The sequence below is a fragment of the Vanessa atalanta genome, chromosome 16 (genome assembly GCF_905147765.1).
Source record: "Vanessa atalanta chromosome 16, ilVanAtal1.2, whole genome shotgun sequence".
NCBI lineage: Eukaryota > Metazoa > Arthropoda > Insecta > Lepidoptera > Nymphalidae > Vanessa > Vanessa atalanta.
Genome location: NC_061886.1, coordinates 11815017 through 11839220, shown reverse-complemented (window position 1 = coordinate 11839220; position 24204 = coordinate 11815017). Strand labels below are relative to the sequence as shown.

Genomic DNA, 24204 nt, shown 5'->3' with positions numbered 1-24204 from the left:
GGGAACTTAAATTTAATTTGTAACCGTGTCGTCTGACAATATCTTAAATCTGAAAGATATTTATTATCAACTTTCCCAGACGTCGGTACGCCTTGACACTTACGAGTATCTGGCAAGAGTTGAAATTTACTGAACCGCATTTATCTTTGCACTTCTCATCTCCGGTATGTAAAACTATTATGATATATAATAAACAAATCATTAACTAATTTTACACTTTTGTTATAATGGCCTTTTGCCGATTTTCTATTACATAATGTAATTTTTTTTTACCGCCATAAAAATTTAAGGTGAAGGTTTGGAGCTTATTCCGCCACGCTGCTCCAATACACATGTGGTAGAATTTTAACTGAAATTAGACAAATGCAGGTTTCTTCACAATGTTTTCTTCTTTGCTGACAAGACCAATTATAAACACAAATTAAACACATGTAAATTCGGTTTAGCTTGCCTAGGTTTGAACCCGCAATCACTTAAGATTATCGTTCTAACGACAGAGCCATCTCAGTTGTTTATGTAAAACTTATTTAACTGCTATATATATTACTAAAGTAATAATATTCGCTCAATATTTTTAAATAGGTTTTTGATATACGAAAACATAATATTTATTTACGTTTAATTTTATTATGATATACCTACGTCTTTTCCAAAACGTAAAAAAGGGAATACTGGGAATTTTTCTTTTCATAATAAGAACAATAATGAGATCACTGTTGTAATTAAAAGCTCGTGTTAAACAAAAACATTAAGACATATTGTTCTGTGGATTATATAAATGATAAATTAGAGTCCATTTTCATATATTATGTAGAATGTATTGATTTGTTGTAGTAATGTATTCATTTGGTCGTCTATTACATGGATTCGTATATTATTAATGAAAAAAAGTGACTTTAATGAGCAATTGAATCAACATTACAAGCCAGCTGTACGTTTAAAAATACTTTTTCTTGTAAAATGTTGATTCAACAGGCCCTACGGCTTTGGACAATCCCATCTGGGTAGGTACTATCCACTCATCACATCACATCTACGCACGGGCAATATAACATCTTAGTTCTCAAGATTGGTGACGCATTGACGATGTCAGGAATGATTAATTTTCGTTTCAGCGCCATTGTCGCGTTGGTGAACACTTACCATCAGGTGACCAATTTGCCTGTCCGCCTACGTATATCATAAAAAAGCAGTGTATATTATATATTTTATTTTAGTTTCAATACCTTATTTTATATAAAGCGATGTGATTTTTGCTCGCCAATATTGTTCTCATCAGTTGAAACTAAAAATTAAATTAAACGAGGAATCTAAAAATTCGATATAACTTGAAAATATTGTTATATTTTTTAATGTTTACAGCAATTAATTTCTGGATATAAAATACATATAACATAATTATGTTTTGTATATATATACAGAGTTGAAGTGTGTGTCTGTTTGATTAATTGATAAAGGTTATCTATGTATAAATAACAACATTATATCATTAATTTAATTTACCCTTTTCACGTCAATATTCTAAATTATCTATAATATCAAGGAAATCGCTTCTCATGAGATTGATGATATATAAAGCCATAATAGGAATAGTTTTAAGAAAATGTTAACCTCTTTGCTTAATTAATGTCAAGTTATTTTTTTATTTTTATTTTATGGATTATTTCTTTTCAATTTGTTCTTTCATATTGTAGTTCATGTTTTTGTGTTTATTCAAACGATATATATATCGTTATCCCTATCGTTATCCCATAATCCCACATATATATATATATATAGATATATATGTGGGATTATGGTGAGTGAAACGTTTTAAAAAGAGTGATATTTCTTTAATAATTTCGGGACAAAAATAAACACGTCTTACATCAGCATACCTCCCATGACAGCTGTCTAATGTCACCATACTTACAAAAAATAAATCCTCTAGTAAGGAGGTGTATAACATTTAAAGAAATCAACCTAACTATCTTAGTATACCACATATATATGTAATTACCGTTGTGCAGTGTATGTGTTACCCGGCTGAAATGTATTTATTTATAGATTTTGATTTACTTTCATTTATTTTGAGTGTAATGTTTATTTTTATTTTTTTGGTATAAATGTATATGTACACGCCTGTAGTTGTGTATCACACTGTTTAAGGACTTTTTTGCTACTGGTACTTAATTATTCTTGAATGTGCCGATTGTGTTTCGAAAATCTGTAAATAAATAAATTTCAGCCGGATTTTTAATTTATAATATTATTACATTAGTACTCGCTAACTCGCGACATATACTGAATATGTTTTATGTGAATTGATTTATTAGTTCTTTCATTTAGACATTACAAAACGTACTCGTTTATTATGATAAATATAACATCGCTCTACCACCCGACGAGGCGGAGCAGTAACGTTAACGCGGAACCGCGCGTAGTAATTTATATGACAGTGAAACGTTATCGTTGACAACAGTGACATTGCCTCATTTATTTGAAAGCGTCTATCGCTCACGTGTCGTCGAGACTGTGCAGCCTGAGAACAACAGCGATACAAATATATTTTTTAACATTCATTTGTTTTAAGTAAGGCGAGCAATGAAGGCACTTGCTCGTAAGTGACTTGAATCGTAAGAGATGTAAGCAACTCCTTACATCGTTCAAAACCTCGGAATCAATCAAGTAATTACATCAGTCATACAACTTACATCGGATCACAGCAAATACAAAGTATTTATTGGTAGTGATTGAATGAGTGGGTGATACACAGTTAGGCGATACTTCATTAATCCCTAAGAATACTAATTAATTTATTTACTTTAATCTGTCATTCGCATATTTTATGTCATAGGTAGGCGAATTAGCAAATAGGCCAGCTGATGGTAAGTGGTCACCACTGTCCATAGAAATTTTTACTTTAAAAAATATAAATCACTACTCATATTATCATCAATGCGCCAATTACCTTTAGAACTAAGATTTTATGTTCTTTGTGCCTACAGTTGCACTCACTTACCCTTCAAACCAGAATGCAACAATATTAAATATTGTTCTTTGGGAAAATATGAGAGGAGTGAAAAATATCTAACCAGACGAGCTTGTACAGAGTGTTAGGGCCACCGAGTTGTATTTATATTGTCTTTTAATTTACCAATTAATATAATGAATATAATTGGTAATATAAGATGCTGAGCCAAGATGGCCCAGTGGTTAGAACGCGTGCATCTTAACCGATGATTGCAGTTTCAATCCCATGCAGGCACCAATGAATTTTTATGTGCTTAATTTGTGTTTATAATTCAGCTCGTGCTCGGCGGTGAAGGAAAACATCGTGAGGAAACCTGCATGTGTCTAATTTCAACGAAATTCTGCCACATGTGAATTCCACCAACCAGCATCGGAGCAGCGTGGTGGAAAATGCTCCAAGCCTTCTCCTCAAAGAAAGAGGAGACCTTAGCCCAGCAGTGGGAAATTTACAGGCTGTTAATGTAATGTAAAAATATTAGTAAGAGACTCCCAATATTCAACTTACATTGATCTGGCGCACACTAAGGAAGATTAATAGATAATGTAACTCCACCTAGGCTCCCTAAACAGAAATGATGATCCCATAAAAGTTATAATCTAAAAAACTTAGACTCTCGAGTCTTAAATCAAATCGCGGAAAGTTTTCGTATATTCACACGAGACGACATTTTATAGCTGGTTTGGTGTGACTTATAAATACTATTTTTATGCATGGAGATATCCACTGTTAAAATACATTGATAATCCACTGTTTGAATTCAGTTTTATAGTAAATGATATTAAAATGCAAGAGCCGAGATGGCCCAGTGGTTATAACGCGTGCATCTTAACCCATGATTTCGGATTCAAACCCAGGCAGGCACCACTGAAATTTCATGTGCTTAATTTGTGTTTATAATTCATCTCGTGCTCGGCGGTGAAGGAAAACATCGTGAGGAAACCTGCATGTGTCTAATTTCAACGAAATTCAGCCACATGTGTATTCCGCCAACCCGCATTGGAGCAGCGTGGTGGAATATGCTCCAAACCTTCTCCTCAAAGGGAGAGGAGGCCTTTATCCCAGCAGTGGGACATTTACGGGCTGCTTATAAACAAAACCCAAATTAGCAATTTAGTTTATTTTTCAAGTTTCTTTCGTATACCACCTGGAGTTTTAAGGATTTTTTTACCTCGCAGAATCTCTCAGTAATTCCAACTTAGGCCGGCGTTTTTTCTAAATTGATACGAGTTGGGAACCTTCAAGAAAAGATCCTACTCATTTATTAAAGGCCGGTAACGCATATGAACTAGCAATATCTGGTATTACAGATGAACAGGTGCAATGGTAGTCACTTTCCATCAGGTTTCCATCCTGAACGTTTGCTATTTATGACATAAAAAAGAAAAAAAAAACCTTTAATAGCTTAAAACTTAGACAAAAAATAATAATTAAAAAACAAAAATATTAATAATGTTGATTTTAAATTAAATGTTTTGTAACATAGTCGTCCATGATAATAATCAGCTTAATAAAATAACTAAAGAGCTTTTTGCCTGATCCTCATCAGTAGAATTCACATTACGAACACAAGAACATTTTATATAAAGTCATGAGATCTATTTTAAATAGTTTAATAAGATTCGTTTATAAAAAAGTATGTATCGTATGTTCTTTGTTAAACGTGTATCTCAATTTTGAATTTAATTATTGAAAAATATAATAAAAGAAATATCGTAGCTCTGAAGAAGTGAATCTACAATAACCGTTTAAAATGAGTTAAACAACCCGGGGCTGAATTTTTCCGAGATTCTTTTAAACTTTAATAACGAGAATCAAGCAAATCGTTCGCAGATAGTTTTTGAGATATTGGAAAATTAAAGGTAAGGTCCGTCGGAGTTGTACAAAGTTTGTAGTTACTGAATATTAATAATGCACGCGAAGGGATGACGTCATACCGAGGGATTAAGGTATACTTCGCAACAATGTTTCGGGTTCGCCAATATTTGATCTGTAACATATTACTTTAGGTTAAACGCAACTTATGTTCGAGACTATTAATTATTGTTAAACTACGCGATGGAATTTGAAGCGGTTACTTCATGTAAGTCAAAATTGGTGTCCCTTGGAGGTTAGACTAAGTCGTATGCCGTGACGCAAGCGGTATGACGTCGTAGTATACCGTCTCCGTCACTCCTCGCAACTCTTTTGTGTGTATTATAATAATACGAAATGTACTTCAAGGGTGCATTAATAGATAATCCGATGTATCAATAATCCCTGACCAGAGATAGTTCAGGCGCCAGACTTGGCACTCACCTCCCTCACATTAAGTCACGGAAAATTTGATAATTTAAAAAGAATAGCCTCTTATATGCCCGGTCCAGGGTTTGTATCCAGGACTTTGAGATCGACGACCTTTTTATCGATTGTGTATTATTATCTTGTCGGTAAAACTATCAAAAACTCAACGTTTTTACGCTTACAAATTCGCCAGCAACGAGATAACTTTAAGATTATTTGTCTCCTAAAATATGTTACTCGGTAAATTGTCTCGAATCTCTTTTAATCAATCTTAATTAAAACTTTTCCTATTATAATCTTCGCCTTCAATAGAACCATAAAACAAATTAGCTTTAAATAAAATCGATGCAAATTTCGTAGTCGAAAGGTTTTTGCGAAAGGCGTTTGTGTAAAAAAAATTAAAAGGAAATCTCGCAGGTCGGGGTAGAAGCGAGTAATGAAGGGTCGGACGTTCTATTATTTTAGCCCCGTTCACCCTTATTTTTTGCTTTGTGTTTTGCTATGTTGGTCCAAAGTGTGGAAGGGAAGCGAAACAGTTTAATTTATATGCGGGACTCGTAGAAAGTTATTCTACAAAAAATGTGGATATAATACTCTGGAGATTAGACCTTTTTTTTAATATGAGAATATTTTTAAAAGGATTAAGATTCATAACATCTTTAATCTATTTTTATACAGAATATGATCCATTGCAGAACATGAAGATCCAATTTCAAAACAAGAGTTAAGTCCATTGTAGAAATCACGTTTTTCTATCAAAAAACATTCTTATAGGTCATTAGTCATTTTTATACTACTGTGCCTCCGGTAGCACATAGAGCCGTAGTCTATCTTCTGTCGTGTAAGATTATGGTATTGAGAGAGAAGGAAATAGAAAGCGCAATTTTTTCTTATTTTAAGCACTCTTTAAATTCAGTACAAATTAAGCCTCGGATGAAAGTATCTTGTATCAAACTCATTTATGAATATACAACAACTTTCATGAAAGATTACCAGCCTAATTATGATATTATATTTTAAATATTACAATGATTACGATAACGTAACGTACCACATAAGTACCTAGTTTTGATAAAAATACGCTTTTCCTTTGTTACAGGTCGCTACATCTCGTGCCTTGTCCCTCGCTCAGGCCAAGGCTCACGTGCACAATTACATCGCAGATTGCCGCGCATCAGTTATGGGTACCTTTTGAAATTCATTACGAGTAATGTATGTAATAAATCTCTCTTATCAGATGCCTTGAATTATATCTTCGTCATGTACATCATTTATAAATCTAAATATATATTTTATACAAGGTTTTAAATTAAAATAATTATTTTTATTACTATAAGTATTTGAAACGGGATATTTACCATGTTATGTTATGTTTCAAATACTTATAGCAAAAAATATATTTTATTCAAGTAAGCTCATAAAAGCTCTTCTGAATCATGATGTTAAAGTATTGAAAATGTAAAGCTACCGCCGGCTTGGAATGTTGAATTTTAACGATAAGAACCGGCACTAACTTAAACAAGTTACTTAATTAATTACAATTAAATTTATAATTTGCTCTATATGAAAATCAACGAGTGCTAAAATTGCGCTTTTTGTCATCGATATAGTTGTATATTTAGTAATAAACTTTATATATCAATATGTTTAATAGAACAAAATCACAAAGGCAAAACTAAAACCGATTTAGCAAATTTTTTGTTATAAGTTGAGACGGTCCTGCGTCAATCTTAATCGAAAATTACAGAAAAATTTGAGACTATATGGATGTACTTTTATTAAGCGATCAGAAGGGGACATGATTAAAAAAGGGCTTAATACACAATTAGACTTTTAATTTCTATTACATACATAGTCGTTGTAGTATTATATGATTATAATACTACGACGACTAACGAACGAATTCCCGTGAGTGCAGTTCGTCGCCGCCTTATATAGGATGTGCTACTTACAATATAATTTGGAAGTTAATAAAAACATAAGTATGGATCAGATGAAATGTTGACACATGAAAATGCATTAAAATTTAATAATGATTAATAATAATAATCGTTTCTTTTTTGAAGTCAGATATAAATTGCCGAAGAAATCGGTAGAATGCTTGATAGGATATTTTTTTCTTACTAAATTACTTTTGAGTTTCGTCAAGAGCTTGGGGACGAGAGATAGTTTTGTAGTACATACTATAACCTTATATTAAGAAACCGAATTTATCTCCCTTTTGTTTTTTTAGTTTCTTTAAAGTTGAAAATTTTTGAAAAATCCAACTAACAATCGACAATATCCTAATATATTAAAATTAGTGTGTAATATTATGTACTATAATTGTACACATAAATTAACATGAATCTGTACTTGAATATTAATAGCCATTATCAGTAGTCAGCTCAGCTCGACCTGAGTCAATATTACTTAACCCGCTTAATCTGTTAATACACCTAATGAACATTATAATTACCTGATACGAGGTATCAGTACGAAAATTAAATGTAGTCATTATGAAATCCTCCTCGACGATGTCTTCCATAGAAGACATTACCAATGGACACTAGAAAATTGCATATTAGATATAAATACCTACACAAGTTAGTGCGCAAAAATAACTAGATTCTCTTCTTTACATTTTTTCTGGTGGTCAGTCCGCCCATGGATATTGGCGCTGTGTGAAATATTTACCATTCGTTAGATCGCCGATGCGCCTAACATATCGGGAGCTAAGATATTACATCCTTCAAAGTCAAGTCAAAGTCAAAAATCTTTATTCAATATAGAAGTGTTTGCACTTGCTTATTGATTGTCAAAAATCTACCACCGGTTCGGAATTTAGCACCTCGGACCTGAGAAGAACCGGCGAAAGAAACTCAGCGGGATATATATACTTCGTGACTATAGTTACACCCATTCACCCTTCAAACCAGTACACAACAGCACTGGATTTGCTGTTTGATGGTAGAAAATCTGATGAGTGAGTAATACCTACCCAGACTGAATAATCAAGTTTCTGTGCCGTTATAGTAGAGTATGCGGGTATGGCTGAGATGGTAGAGCCGAGATGGCCCAGTGGTTAAAACGCGTGCATCTTAACCGATGATTTCGGGTTCAAACCCAGGCAGCCACCACTGAATTTTCATGTGCTTAATTTGTGTTTATAATTCATCTCGTGCTCGGCGGTAAAGGAAAAACATCGGGAAACCTGCATGTGTCTAATTTCAACGAAATTCTGCCACATGTGTATTCCCCCAATCCGCATTGGAGCAGCGTGGTGGAATATGCTCCAAACCTTCTCCTCAAAGGGAGAGGAGGCCTTAGCCCATCAGTGGGGAATTTTACAGGCTGCTAATGTAAAAAAAAATTAATGTAAATGCGGGTATTTACAGCCCAGGCACAAAGCTCTACCACCGGTAAGATTATAATAATTACAGCAAAGAGAGAATTATACATCTATATAATGTTACATAATATGGCAATCAGCATTTAAGATTTGCAATTGTCAGCGAGCGACCAACCGTGTTATCTTATAGTCCGGGGAACAACGTTGAAAATGAGAGAATCATTTCATTTCAAATACTCCCACTCAGTTGGAAGATCTACCACGTCTATGTTGTTTAACATGACTGTTATATTGTGATATTAAATTATCATAAAAAATCGTCGCTATCTTATTAATATGTCTACCCCGGAATATAAAGACGTATGCTTTAATATGACTTTGTCAGTTATTAAACTGGATTAGTCACTACCTCAGATTATTAAAATAATATATTAAAGTAATAACAATTTTGACTGCGTGTTATGTGAAAACTAATTTATACACCAGGACGCAATTACAGTTTCATTATTTGTAAAGATTTAATTAAAAATTTTAAACGTTAGCTAAAAATTAATTGCGCGAAACGAACTCAGGAATATCCTTCTGAATTAAAGTCAGCTCTTAACATTAGCAAGTAACCTAAAAACGTATTATTCTCTTCACTGGGTCGGGTTGGAGTTTTGTAGGACGGTAACCATTTTGTAGCTGTTAAATTACCTTCACAATGACTTTTGAGTGTAGCGCGTTCCAGTTTCACCATAGAACCACAATAGGTGTCACAGAGGTCGCCCTTTGCAATTCCAATCCTTATCCCTAATGCTATAGTGACCAAAATCGTACAAGCCTTTCCCGCAATTCACTCTATTGTATTATTGTAATTTTAGGACTGGAATGGAAATCGGTTAAGGACTTGAAATTGCTATAAAATATAAAGAGTCTCTGAGTTATAAGTACATTGCAGCACTAACTCCTGTAGAGATCGAAATGCAGTTTGAAAAAGATTAAAATTTGATGAACGTTATTATTCATATTGCCAAAATAGTTTAATGTTTAATATAAAAATATATATATATATTTATAACATCCATGTTTATATGGAAACATAAAATGTCTGTCGGGTAAATTGACCAACTGAGAAATTTTTTTTTCTAGCTTTAATAAGGAGATCATTATTCGTTCTTTTAACATTATACTTATGCTAGTATAACTTATGGATTTTTCAATTTTATGTTATTCTATTATGATAAAACGTTCGAAATAAAATATACCAAAAAGTCAATTCTAGTAATCGTAATACGTTACGTCATCTCAACTGTAAATAAAGTGCAAAATTGTATAAAATAACTAAAGAAAGGCGTACCAAATTAACGTATTTTGGCAGTAATTATGTTTTGTGCACAAGTAGGTTGTAAATTTTAAATATTTTTTTAAGGATGTCGGTTTTAAGTCTACGCAGTTTTATAAAACCTCAATGAAACAGTGGGGATGCTATCATTGAAACGTTTTATCCGCGAACAAAAAATTCTCAAGGGCCCTCAAACTTTCAAATTGATTTTGCTTCATTTCAAGGAAGATTCGGTTCGTTTAACTTATTTTTAATTAAATGACCTTATCTGGAACGAGATCGTTTCTTTTTCGGTGAAAATTTTGTAGCCCTTGAAGATTGCCTAATTCAAGAGGAACAATGAGATAACGACTCTTTAAAACTTTGTGAATATTCTGTGATTGGATAAAAATGTCTTATTAAATTAAATGTACTTCGTTAGTGTCCTTTAATATTTTATTAGCTGTAGTATATTTAAAAACATAGTCTAATAGATTTTATTTTCCCGTTCAGAACAGGATAAATCCGGCTCGAAGGACCAATTGTGAGACACGTAATATTCCAAAGGTACCGCATCAAATATTAATCTCAGTAACAACGTGTGTTTGATTATAAAAGGATTATAATTGTAGACACGAAACGTTGTCCGATTGGCTGACTCGCTTAAGATGGCCGGTTAGATATTCTGCCGATCAATTTCAAGTACTAATTCAAAATTCTTTACATGTGGTCTGAAATGGTAATTATAATGTAATGAAAAGTATGAAGGAAGAACACTCTTGCTTATGCTTTAATACGTTGAGATTTTATTTTATGCGTGTAACTACAGCTTACATATACATACATACATACTTACTAACTACATACTAAATTGAAACTCAAGTGATAATCTAAGTAAATGTAGCAATTCAATTATTCGCTTTCATAATATTAATACGATGAAAGCATACTCGGATATATTACATTTATCAAACAGCAAAATATACAAAATTCATCTCGTTGGAAATGAAAAGGAAATCAGAAATTAGTTAGGAAATTTGTCGATCTCAAGAAACATAATATGATATGAAGTATTAACAAAATACTTAAGCGTATTAGGTACAAGGGCAAATTTAATAACTCCGCAAGGGTCGTAATCCTCTGGTCCCTTAATGCGGGCGAGGCTTTGAAGGGTTACGTTATTGAAACTAGAATTTACTTTCGCATTACAAAAAATATTTTCTTTATTATGGCTCAGTAACAATATACGTTTCAGGAATGATTTTAATGGTGTGAGTAATTCGAAAGCTATTTCACAAAAGTGAAATCAAAACACTTTTCTAAATTATTTGCGTATTTTTGATGTATAAATATTTGCGTAAGCTTGCCTGGGTACCAACCACTCATCAGATATTCTTAGAGACCGTTATATATTGAATATTGTTGTATCTCGATTTAAAGTTCGAGTTAGGTACTGGGCACAGGCATATAACATCTTAGTTCCGAAAGTTGGTTGTGCAATTATTTACATCATCAAATATAACTATCACAAGCATAGTGGAAAATAAGCCTTTAAAGAGATAAGCCTTTGTCCATCAGTAGTCCGTTGAGGAGTATTACTTTATAGTAAAATAATATAGGCGGACGGTCAAATAGGCTATCTGATCACCATAAGCTACAGGTTTTGGCGCTCAAAGAAATATAAATTAAGGAGTTAAGATCTTATGACCCTTGTGCCCACTAGTTCCACGGGGTCACTCATCCTTCAAACCGGAACACAACTATACTAATTCCAGTGATTTAGCGGTAGTATATGGTGCTAATATATGCTACCCGGACGAGCTTGCAAAGAGCTCTACCCCAAGTGATTTTCAACGGAGTATTGTATAGTGCAGGGTGCAAACGTTATAACAGATGGCGAGCCATCATTGCTGGATTGCTAAGTTCGTCACGTTTAGATTTTATTTTAGTTTTTTTTTTATTATTATTTCCAACGCCGCTTCCCGTATGTTTCTCTCGTATGAATGAAATATTTTTTTCGAATTGAAACATTTTTCTCAACTTCTGAATATTTGGACCGTGTATCGCTTTTGTATTAAAAATTGTTATGAATATAAATCGCTTGAATATTTTTCATTTTTGTGACATCGATTTTCATTTATCTGGCGCTGAATATTCATTTTCTAAGTTAATTGGTTGTTTCAAAACAATGTAGTGAATGAGTCTATTAAATATAAAGACTTATTATTACAAAAAAAATCTATGCAAAACTAAATTTATTACTATTAATTTATAAAAATAAAATATTTGTATTTGATTTGCATACTTATGTTCCCTGACCGATTTTTTTTTGTCACTCGGCATTTTTCTCATGGTTCATTTTAACAGTAATAGAATATAAACACAAATTAAGCATTATATAACTAAAATATACGCTTATTTTTTCTTGTCGCTTAAACTTGCGATTTTCCGTTAAAACCAACGAGTTTATAATGAAAGACGTATTTTATCTTAATTGAATACACGAAAAGTAATACTAGTGGTCACTTTACATTAAACGTGCTCAAAGTAAACATTCTGTTAACGAAATCTTTGAAAATGCCACGCATTTAAAGTTACAAGTTATTTTAATGTTTATTTTATAACGACTACCTGCTTTAGATTTTCTGAGAAACCTTGTTTGTTTGTTTGTGTGTTTATAAGCAAGCGCAAATTATTTTGGAGTACACGGCCATTACTGTAAACATTAAACTGAAACTAAATACAAATCCATTATTATAATAAGTTCTGAGTTATTATAACGCGATGCCGGACTATAATGGAGGATATAGGTCAGTGGTGTTAAACAAAGCTCCATAAAAGTCAGCAGAAATAAAAAACTCGAATAAAATATAAATTATGAATAACAGTTTCAGACTGCGTCAGACTACAGCGGGGAACTGGGATTGCTTATTACTTAGCGCTATAACCCAAGCTGTTTGTATTAAATGAAACATTTTTTAATAAAATATTTTGTAAGATTCGTTATTTTTCTTAAGCGCACTCTATGTTAAACATCTTACGTCTTATTTTTAATTGAGCGTAGTTGAGTTTTTTATCACATTTACAAATCAGGCATGTTTCCATATGGACTTTAAAATTAAATAGTTTTTGAATCAAAATTAAAAATAAATCACTGAAATTTTTGGTAATGTATCATTAATAAATTATTATCAAGTTTAACGCATACACCTTGAAAACCATTACCAACAGTGTCGAGCTTAATCTCACGTGCGGTTAAAATCCTCGTTTTCCATCCGCTGAGCTCATCCAGCTCCAAAAACTATACTCAACAATATTATTATTTAAATAATATTCATTTGAAAAGTTCGAAGTACACTTTAGGGATGGAACGTGTGAACGACCTCATACAAACAGTCACATGACATTAATTGCCATCAACGCAATTTTCTATGATATCATAATTATTTTAGTTTTAAATATGAATTATGGTGAACCGCAGCAAGAAGTATGCTTTTCAGTTTATTCGCGGATGACAGAACCACAAGTCCGCATGTGCAATACACACTGACGATTATTTAGGCAATTTTAAGCTCTAATACAACCACTTAAAGCTTATTCAGCAAGCAAAACAATATGTTTACCGCTGTCACAGGTGATACGCTATTCCATTATGGTATAGTTTAAGAGCTGTAGTACTGAAACGATCTCTATGGGAATTATATTTGAAAATTACATTTAATCGCTTATTACAGGCAGTGATTATAAGCTACGGATGAAAAATTGAAAGTATAGGTATTATTTAAATAAATAAATAATCCGTTTATGTTTCATAAACGTGATCTTGTTTGATCTTAAGTGTTGATTTTCGTTAAATTAATCCGGTGTTGCTTAATTTTATACGGTAGCAATCGTGAGGTAACCTGTCCAGGTATCGAATGGTCGTCTGCCACACGTATATCCACCAACACACTGGAAGGTGTTGTAACAATTTCTCAAAATAAACCTTACCCCAACAGCGAGATATTTACACGCATAATTAATTTTAAGATAAAAGCATAAGAAACCCTATGTATTCGTCTCGTTATATGTTGTCTATGTGTTTATTTTATGAAACTCAAAAATAAACAAAATATGTAATTTAGAAAAAAGTAATAATATCAAAATTTTTTAAGTGTGAATTTAATATTAAATAATTTTATAATTTTTTTATGATGCTGCTTTTGTTGGATCTACTATTATAGATTTATTGACTAACGAAGGCGCCAATTCCAATAATTACGAGCTTAAAATTTGTCTCAGTGTGCGTAACATACTAGGAGTAAATGCAACAAAAAATACAAATCAAATAATATTTGTTAATACATGCTGATATATTAAAGCGGAGAGACGCGTCATTGTGAGCGAATATATCTTTAACATGTTTCGTTCCAGTTACGTTTAAAATTTCGTTAAATCCTCCAAGATATCGACTCACTGTTCTTATTATAAATATTATTTATAAAAAAATATTGTGCTCCTCAGAACTTTGTTCATCTGTCCTTACTTCGATCATTACATATTCTTATGATAGAATTTAACTTTTATTAAAATTTTTAGAAGTTTTGGTATTTAATCGCTACCTCTTATAACCTACAAGACTACATATTAAAGCTAGCGCTAAATTGTCAGGAGCAGTGCTAGCTGCAGGCTTGTAGATTATTCTACTGGACGTCTTCGCTCCGTGTGGACTGACGTGTAGTGATGATGTTTAGTTCAGTATTGTAACTGTGTTCATAAAATATATAAAAAATTAACTACTCGTCCCACTTTGTAAAGATTATATGCAGATATAAAATAAAGTATAGAGCCTTATAAGAATCTAGACAATTTCCCTCACGTATGACTCATGGTTTTGGTATATCTGATATGTGACGAGGAAGTTGTTTAGTTAAGTAACTCACTATTTAGTGAAATGCCCTCCTTTTAAGGAGAAGGTTTGAAGCTCATTACACAATACACCAAATCCATTGTATATTTACATATGTTTATCCACTGCCAGTGGTAAAACGACAATTCAATATCAAAATCCTAACTAGTAAATTAAGTTATACAATATATTTTTTAACAGTTTCAATGAACTAGTAATTAGTCTGTAGATTCCGGGATACATGTAAAAAACCGCAATGCATGTCAAAATATAAATTGAGTTTTTGCATCGAAGTTTCAGATAAGATTTGGATAGTGAGGAATAGAGAGCGCACTGTACATACTTGTGCATTATAATACCTTTTGCGTTGGCTGGTTTCCTTTGAGATTGGCCGATGCGTCCGAAATATTATGTCAGGCGACAGAAAGACATCTATAAAGCGAGTATAATAAGAAAATCTTTTTTGTGATTCTATTTACATTCAAAGAAACAGGAGAGTTCCTGCATTTCTTTATGCAGACCATATCCATGATTATCAAGATACGTATTTATTAAAATTATTAAATTATTTTTTAACCAAGCACCGTGAAATAAAACAAATTTTATTAATTATACTTTAGGATGTATCAATTAGACCAATTTAATAAAATTAGTAACAATTGGAAAGAAGGTTTGAAATTTTTACAGGTTATACTAAAACCTTTATACTACTTTAAGTACTAATTATTATTTTTGATAATATTATATTATTATTTTTTTCCATTTGTAATTAATATACTTAGATTATAAAACATAGCGTAGCATTTTAACTAAAATCAATTTACAATATTATGACAAAAATAAATTATCATGATTTTTAATTTGTATGAGATTTAATTGCTTTAATTATTTTAAGCAGATTATAATTCTCATCAAAATATATTTTGTATAGACTGAAGAAACACGAGTAAAAAAATATATTAAATACCTAAACAAAAATGAAGCAAAATGCTTACAGCTTACTTGTAGTTAACGTTTAAGAAAATACTTCAAAACTTGGGCGCTGGTAATAAAAACTGTTAAACCATTAAAAAAGTTTATTTTAAGATGTGAAAACCTACAAAGAATGAACAAATTCCTGAAATCTTAGATGCACGCTGGAAGTTATATTTTAGTTTTCGCGAGAATTATTAACATTTAACATAAATTTATTCCACAACGACAATGAAAGAGAACTGGAAGACGAATATTCTAAAGATAAAAGTCTTGAATATTCATTCATCTTTGTCAAGTCCTAACCAATGGTTTTCGAAATAAGCTTTAATAAGAATACCTGGAATATGCTTTAAATCAACCGTTTGCTCTCAAAATAAACTCAAATTTCAAAATGAACTAACTCAAATTAGTAGGTCAGGTATAGTGCTTTAAAATATACACTTACCAAAAAACACTAAACAAAATTTTACTTTTTTTTTAATTTACTGCCAAACAACAATACCTTAGTATGGTTGTGTTACGATGTAAAGGTTGAGTAGGTCAGTGTAACTACAGGCATAAGGAATATATTTTATTTATTTATCATATTTTTTTCTTTACCAATGTATACATAGCATATTTAAGGTTGGGTCTCTCTAGTGAGCATAATACATACTCATGTCAGAGAGATTCACTCTTCCATAACATCATCCGTTATATAACCAACTAAAGAATAAACAAACTATTATTAATATAAATAAAGTTAAAGAGAAAAAAAATTAAATAAAATAAAAATAAGGATAACTGGAATTAATAATTATTACAAAGTGCATGTGTGTTTGTGTGAGACGAGACTGATGTAGGTGTATGTGTCTGTGACCTTGAGAACTAAGATATTATTCGCGTATAATTCCACTTGCTAACTCACTCTACGAACTGAAAAACAACAATAATTCATGATATTTATTAAAAACATTTATTATAACTAATCTAGCAATAAACAGGCCAATACTAATCAAATATGTGTAAAGAGTTGTTCGACAGAAATAATAAAATAACAGCCTGCAGGTAAATGTCCCTCTACTGAGTTAAGACCTTCTTTATTTAAAGGAGAAGGTTTTGAGCTTATTCTACAGTGCTCCGCTCTAATGCGGAGGATACACGCAATATGAGAGATTCTCATGATATACATGCAGGTTTCTTCACAATATTTTTCTTCACGTCCGAGCACGAAAGGAATTATAAATTAGACACGTGAAAATAAAGTGCTACTTGGTATGCTTTGAACCCATATCTTTAAGGTTAAGGTTCACATCTTCCAGATACTGGGCCATCTCGACTAAACAATCAACGGCCCTAAAATTAACCTTGAAAAAGAAAAAAAAATCTTCGTAATATTTTTTGTGAGGTATCAACGGAAGTCCCTCATTACGCCCACGAACCTTCAAACCGACGAAATAAATAGTCTCCCCAATAATGTCGTTCTCATTAATCACAACGCAGTATTCCCGGTCTATCCCCTGATGTCAACTATAGCCCAGTAATCTCATCGTCTAACTCACCTGCGTCCGTCACTGTCTGCGCGCAGACTGATAAATCTCTCAGATACCCACTGCGCTGTATCGTGTCAGAGGACAGGATCATTTGTACTCGGTGTCATTGACTCTGTACCGTTTCATTCTTTTTAAATTACACCTGATCGAATTGTAAAAATCCTACGTATAAATATTACAAACGGAAAGTATAATGATTTACTACTATTGGAAAAGTTATTTAAGCACTGGTTTCTTTCTTCACGTTACGATCAAAGGTTAATTGACCCCCTAAGCATCATTTATAGCTGTTGGTATAATATGTCATATCAATAAAAAGGATTAAATGAATCTAATCGCTAATTTCGGTAACGCTGATAAAAGTCAGCGTCACTAATCCAACTAAATACAGCACGCTCGTTGGACGAGTGTTACATCGCTGGTTGCCATAAATTACCATTCAGATTAGTTTGTTAAAAAAATATATTAAACAATACAAAATAGAACAATGTAAATTTTTGTATCGCGATGATTAATATCTTTCATTTAAATAATAAACAATAATAATAATGAATGTATAACTATTGATACAAGAATAAATATGTCAGGAGATAATGAGCCCATTCAAAGACAATGATTAATAGAAAAAATAAATAACTAGTAAACAAATAAAAAAGTAGACCGAACGTAAATCAGACAAAGGACTATTCAGAGCGTACTTACCATCATAATATAATATTGAAACAATTCAATAAATCCGAAGGAAAGTAGCGAAAGAGATTGCTAATAGATTAATCCAATCAGCCGAGAAGCCGTAAAGCGTCCAACAAAAATTCTATCGACATTTCCCGGCCTTCGTAGTCCGCTCCTTCGAATAGAATGCGTGTTCACAGTCACTACTCAGACTCATACTAGGGAGGAAAATCTGTTTTTTTTTTTATTACAATGTTAACTGGCAAAGGATTAATGTTGGAAGACCTTAAAATATTAAAGTGATCTCATCAATGAAGAAATTATATAAATTATCCTATCAAAGTTGTAGTGCCTGAAAATCCGTTGGAAAGTACGCGTGACGACTACATATTATTACAATGTAACCAATATATCGTAAAAAACATAAAATATACTTTAAAAATCTCGGTTAATAAGTATGATACGTTAAAATTTATGTGATCAAAGACAGCTATAATAGTCCAACGGTGCGCTGGCTGGAGAAATGTCAAAGTCAGGTCACGAAAGAATATTGCGGTATTGTCATATCTACTATTGAAGACTTTATATTAAAATAACAAGAAGAAAGACAAAGGTGTATGATTACTCTGGGAAAATTATTTTTATTTAAAATAAATCGTAATAGATTTATAAAGTCGCAAACACAAAAACTAAAACGGACTCTATTCGATAAGATTCTTACCAGCACTTTAGAATTATCATAATATAAACTTCTATTAAAAAGTCATTCTGTTAAGCATTGTAATCGCTTTAAAAAAAGGCATAAAACGAAACCGATAAAGCACGCCGTGAGTAGCGTCTTGTGTAATCAGCCTTAGTTAATTTTTATGCCCCATTTGAGATTTCGCCATGCGAACATCGATTTTCCTCGATGGAGATCCCATGTCATTTCAACGACGAGGTTGAGTGTAATTGAGACGTTTACTACATACGACGATACTATATATTACGATATATTATTATGTAATATATTATTTTACTTATGGGGATTTAGTTTCTTACTAATAGATTTTCATGTATACCACCTACGAACATACAACGTCAACGACCAGATAATAATATTCCTAGAACAAGGTAAAATTTTGCCCAGTACAAGAATAAATATTTAGGAGCTTATCTTTATGACCGAAAGTCGAGATGGCCCAGTGGTTAGAACGCGTGTATCTTAACTGATGATTTCGGGTTCAAGCCTAGGCAGGCGCCACTGAATTTTCATGTGCTTAATTTGTGTTTATAATTCATCTCGTGCTCGGCGGTGAAGGAAAACATCGTGAGGAAACCTGCACGTGTCTAATTTCAACGAAATTCTGCCACATGTGTATTCCGCCAACCCGCATTGGAGCAGCGTGGTGGAATATGCTCCAAACCTTCTCCTCAAAGGGAGAGGAGGCCTTTAGCCCAGCAGTGGGAACATTTACAGGCTGCTAAGGCTAATAAAAGAAAAATCTTTATGAAAACATAAATAAAAAAGGGACATTACTCGGTTAAATAGAAATAAACCTAAAATGTGTCTACAGAAACTGCTAAATGTTCTAAGCTATAAAGAAATAGAAAACTTTATTTTTTATATATTATAACGCTTGACTTGGGTTTGAGCCTGCAAAGTTCGATTAAGATTCATGTCTTCTAACCACTGGGCCTTAGTCCATACAAACCTTAGCGGCAAATATGATTTAAATAAATAATAAGATAAACTTTTTTTATATTGAAATTTAAAATAAACTACAGGGATTTTGATTAAGTTTATAATAACTAAGTTAAATATAACTATATTTAACTTAGTAATAGAAACTTCATGCAATTTTTCTCCTCCACTATTAAAGTAAGACGCCAATATTAAAATTCTGATCACAGTTTAAAAAAGTTCCCAAGAACTCCTCCAATATTACAATACATTTCCCCGTTTGAACTTCAAAAGATTTCACTCTTCATATTAAGCAAGATATTCTCGAGAAATTAAAACTTCCCCCATTTGATGGAACAATCATTAAGGGAAAAAATTCTCTCCCCGGCTATACATCAGGGAACCCCTTACAAAGGGCCCTACAAATGCCCAACAATGAACTAAATTGTAAATCGCGATAAATGGTGCGTGAAGATAATTACGCCTTTAGCTAGTGAGCTGCTGCGCCCGTGATGTGACTCCTAGTTGTATTGGTGGAATTATAAAATAAAAGGCGATTTTTAAGTTGTATTAAAAGATAATTACATTCATAGATTAAATATGATTTCATAGAATAGTTTTAAATAATGTTGTACACAACAAATTTCACATCCATGTACGTTTTTCGGTTATCTTTTTCGTTGTCATATATAACATTAGATATAACATCAGATATACAAAATAATATAATCAATTATATCGTTAGAGATGTTACACTTTCCTAAGTGATAATGTACATAAGCCTTTTTGTGACTAACAAACTTATTATACTTTTAATTCTAACCTTTAAACCTTTGTAGTGTATTCCATTACATATATCACTCCGCCCGGCTTCGCTCGGATAGGCTAAGGGCTTACACAAAGCATTCATATTGAAAGACCAACATACAAAGATAAATCTAGTTTTTTTGTTCCAGGAACCTACGCCGGTGTGTGCAGAACAATTCATGGAATTTTTATCACAATCGAATGGCTTAGAAAAGCATAGAGAACCAACATACAAACATTCAGTTTATTTTTATTTAGATGATATGAAGGTCTGACTTTTTAACAGGAATCACTATGAGGGCTCTCAATTATTAAATATATTATTATATAGTTACAATTTCTATTTTAATTTCTAGGCATTGACTTACTCTGTAATTCCATAACAGTAACTACTGAGTTTTTGCCGGTTATTCTTATACTTCGGACTTAACTCTGTAACATAACGACCTTAAAACGCCTACTTGAACAAAGAATATTTTAATTTTGTCACACCTCTAGACAAAATCACCCTCTCGTCTTAATGGCAAGGGTCGTTCCGCTATGATACTCCATTGTGCGTTGGTAGAATATACATTTACAATAACAATCAGTTACAGAATGAATCATAACTAACATAACATAACGTAATTTGAAACTGTTTCGTTGCATTAACTTTAAAAATATTTACAATTAAAATAGTTTGAATAGAGCGCACTCAATAAAATACGTAAAAATGTAAAATATAATAGCACAAGTTTTTAATCCACAATTCAATACGATCGACGAGTTTTCATTATTCCTCGCAACTAAAGTGACAATCGAATTTGGTCTATTAAATTTTCAGTTTATAATACATGTTACTGTAAAAGCTCGAACTACGGTAAGCCTTAAGATTTTCCAGTAAAACCTAAGATTTACCGACATGAGTTGGTAAATGTAAGTATTTATTATAAAGGGACGACTTTTTCGTACTTTTACCATTTCAACCTAATCTAACCTAACATGTAAATCCTAAGATTTACCAAGTGAATGATGTTAAAAGTTTGAATCCCAAAGTTTTATGGACATTTACATTACATTCATAATCGGTAAATCTTAGGTTTTACTGGAAAATCTTAAGATTTACCGTAGTTCGAGCCTTTACAGTAACATATATACTGAAAAAGTAAACATCATGACATTTCTCATATAGGTCAAAAGTACAAAAAAACAATTTAGTTTACCTAATTCCTCATACTCGGAAGATAAATTGCTGTAACTATTTTTTTTCCAGGTAACACATTATTGGCAATACGGTAAGTACTTTATACTAATGTCTTATATTAGGTTTGTATGTACCTGGACATGGACGGTGGCCAGTATGACGTCGAGCTACCTACTAGAGACATGTGATAGGAAAAAGATCACCCTCTTTCCTCTTGAGGACCACCGAACCATGATCACAGATACGCAAGAGGGGTAGCAAAAACTATATTAAAGCCCATCCCACGTCTGCAATATTTTTAGTGGACACCATCGCTTGGGGTATCCTTTCAAGATTTACGATGCATTATAAAAAAAAACTGTAATCGGCCCTTAGACTATATGAAGTGTATCTCAGCAGGTACAGAGATCACGCGATCGTATATTACTTTACATATGTACATATAAAACTAACCTTTAAACATTATCCAAAAGTACCTTTAGTGGCGATTTACCAGTCATAGTAATATTGTTTGAAAAAACTGTTACAAGCAAAATAATAAATAATTTCTTCTATGAAGTATATTTTTATTTTGATTTTGACTAAGTTCAATACAAAGTAAATATTAAAATGGTAAAAAACCAACGCAAATACCGTAAAATAACAAACGTAAAGATTTCGAAAACGAAATATAAAAACGTTCAACAATTTCGCAATCCTCGCCCAAAGTAAAACAATAACTGGCATTATTTCTATTATTCCGACGATTCCCGCTATTTCTCGGGATTTATTTAGTTCCCGCGGACAAATCAAATTTCCTTTAGAGGACACAGAGGGAATTTAGAAAACGCTGTCTTTGATATTTGTTCTGTCACCGGCTCACGGGTTCCTGCTGTTGACAATTGACTTTGAAATATTTCAGAATGAAATCTCATGAGAAAATTGTAAACATAAAATGATTTCATATTTATTATGAAGTGTTTCTTGGTTTGTTATTAAATTAACCTTCATTTGAATAATTCAAGTCAATCGTATACATTATCCTAGGTAGTATTTACTTACTTATTGTACTTACTCGTGTATGCGAAATTGGATCGGATCGTTACGCTTTCAGGTCTTAACTACTTAATCAATTACCATCAACCCCCCCCCCACACACAGGGGCGATGCTATGCGCGGAAACTAGTGACACATACGAATATAAAAAAAATATATCTCGTAGGATATTCGGTTGGAACGAAGCTTGCTATATATTATTTATTTAAAAGGGACAATTGAATAAATTAACTAACTTTGTGAGTAATTAAATAAATATACACGAATGGTAATAAAGTTGTAATTCATGGTTTTATTTTTAAAAATTATATCGGGTTTTACACACACGCTTGTAAACATACAGAGGATGATATCCCGCTGACTAATTTAGTCTGAAAACTGAGCCATAGACAACCTCATCAACTTTTTAATATTCCAGCCCGGGGCTTGCACCCAAGACCTCGGATCGCCGGTGTTCTTATTTTTTTTCCATATTGCTTAAATTGTAAATTGTGTGTGAAAAATAAGCATATAGTACACATTACATTTTTGTAATGTTAGTCGTGGATGTGGCTCTTAGTTGTGTGTGTTTGTATCCAGTTTATGAATGAAATAAAGTAAAATAAAGTATAATAATATTGATTCACGTAATTGTATTTAAACTCATCATCCGCAGTCATAACGAACACATTCATTCGTCATAATTATGAAAGATTAAAATTAAACTTTTTTAAATTGATGAATTAATGTTCGAATTATTTGTTTATAACAAACAAACCATTTAACAAAATGAGTTCGTTCAATAAAAGTCGAGCTTCGCCCTCATATAAGATACTCTCATTTTGAGAAAAACATATGCATTATGACAAGAGATACTAAGACTTTGTACTCGAGTAATAAATGTTCGAGTTTATGCTTGTTCACAAAATTACAGTAACGCACCATGTGTACAATAACAATTTCAGCAAAATAAGCAAAAATATATTAAGAAACGACTGTAATTATTTTAATTTCATTAAATTTGCGTCTCAATAAAACTTTTGAGTCCAGGTTTTATTTCACGAACAGCCCTCTTCTGGAATACAAAGATTGTATTAATATCGGCTGCTAATTAAAAATATGTATGATCTTCGACCTTCATATTTAATTGAATGAGTGAGTATAATTCGAATCTATGCCGATTTCATTCATTACTCAATCGTAACACATAAAGAGTTTCAAATATAGCTTATTACAGAGAACTATGGAAAAACGTGTAAGAGGAAATAAGAATTTGAAAGGGGGGAAGCACCGGTGTTCGTCTTAAATCGAATCGAATCATCGAGATTGTCGCCTCGTAACAAAAAATAACTAAAGCGTTTTCCATCAGAGGAGAGAATGGATTCACTAAGCGATATCTCGGATATTCATATACTCGAAAGGAATTTAAATTCATTCATATTCAACTATTTCTATTGCGAGTTTCGATTATAGATGTCATCTTTTGAAGATGAATTTCAATACAACGAACCATATGTGTTCCGTATTGATGTGTAGTCGCTAG

At 32.3% G+C, this 24204-nt stretch overlaps 1 protein-coding gene across 1 annotated transcript in view; it reads right to left on the bottom strand.

The window, feature by feature from the left end:
* The window catches only part of LOC125070141, a 59577-nt gene extending 42164 nt beyond the window's left edge, over nt 1-17413 (bottom strand). The window contains exon 1 of the mRNA XM_047679841.1: nt 17332-17413. Within this exon, the coding sequence (XP_047535797.1) occupies nt 17332-17413 (82 nt within the window). The remainder of the gene's footprint in view (nt 1-17331) is intronic.
* Nucleotides 17414-24204: the final 6791 nt, after the last annotated feature.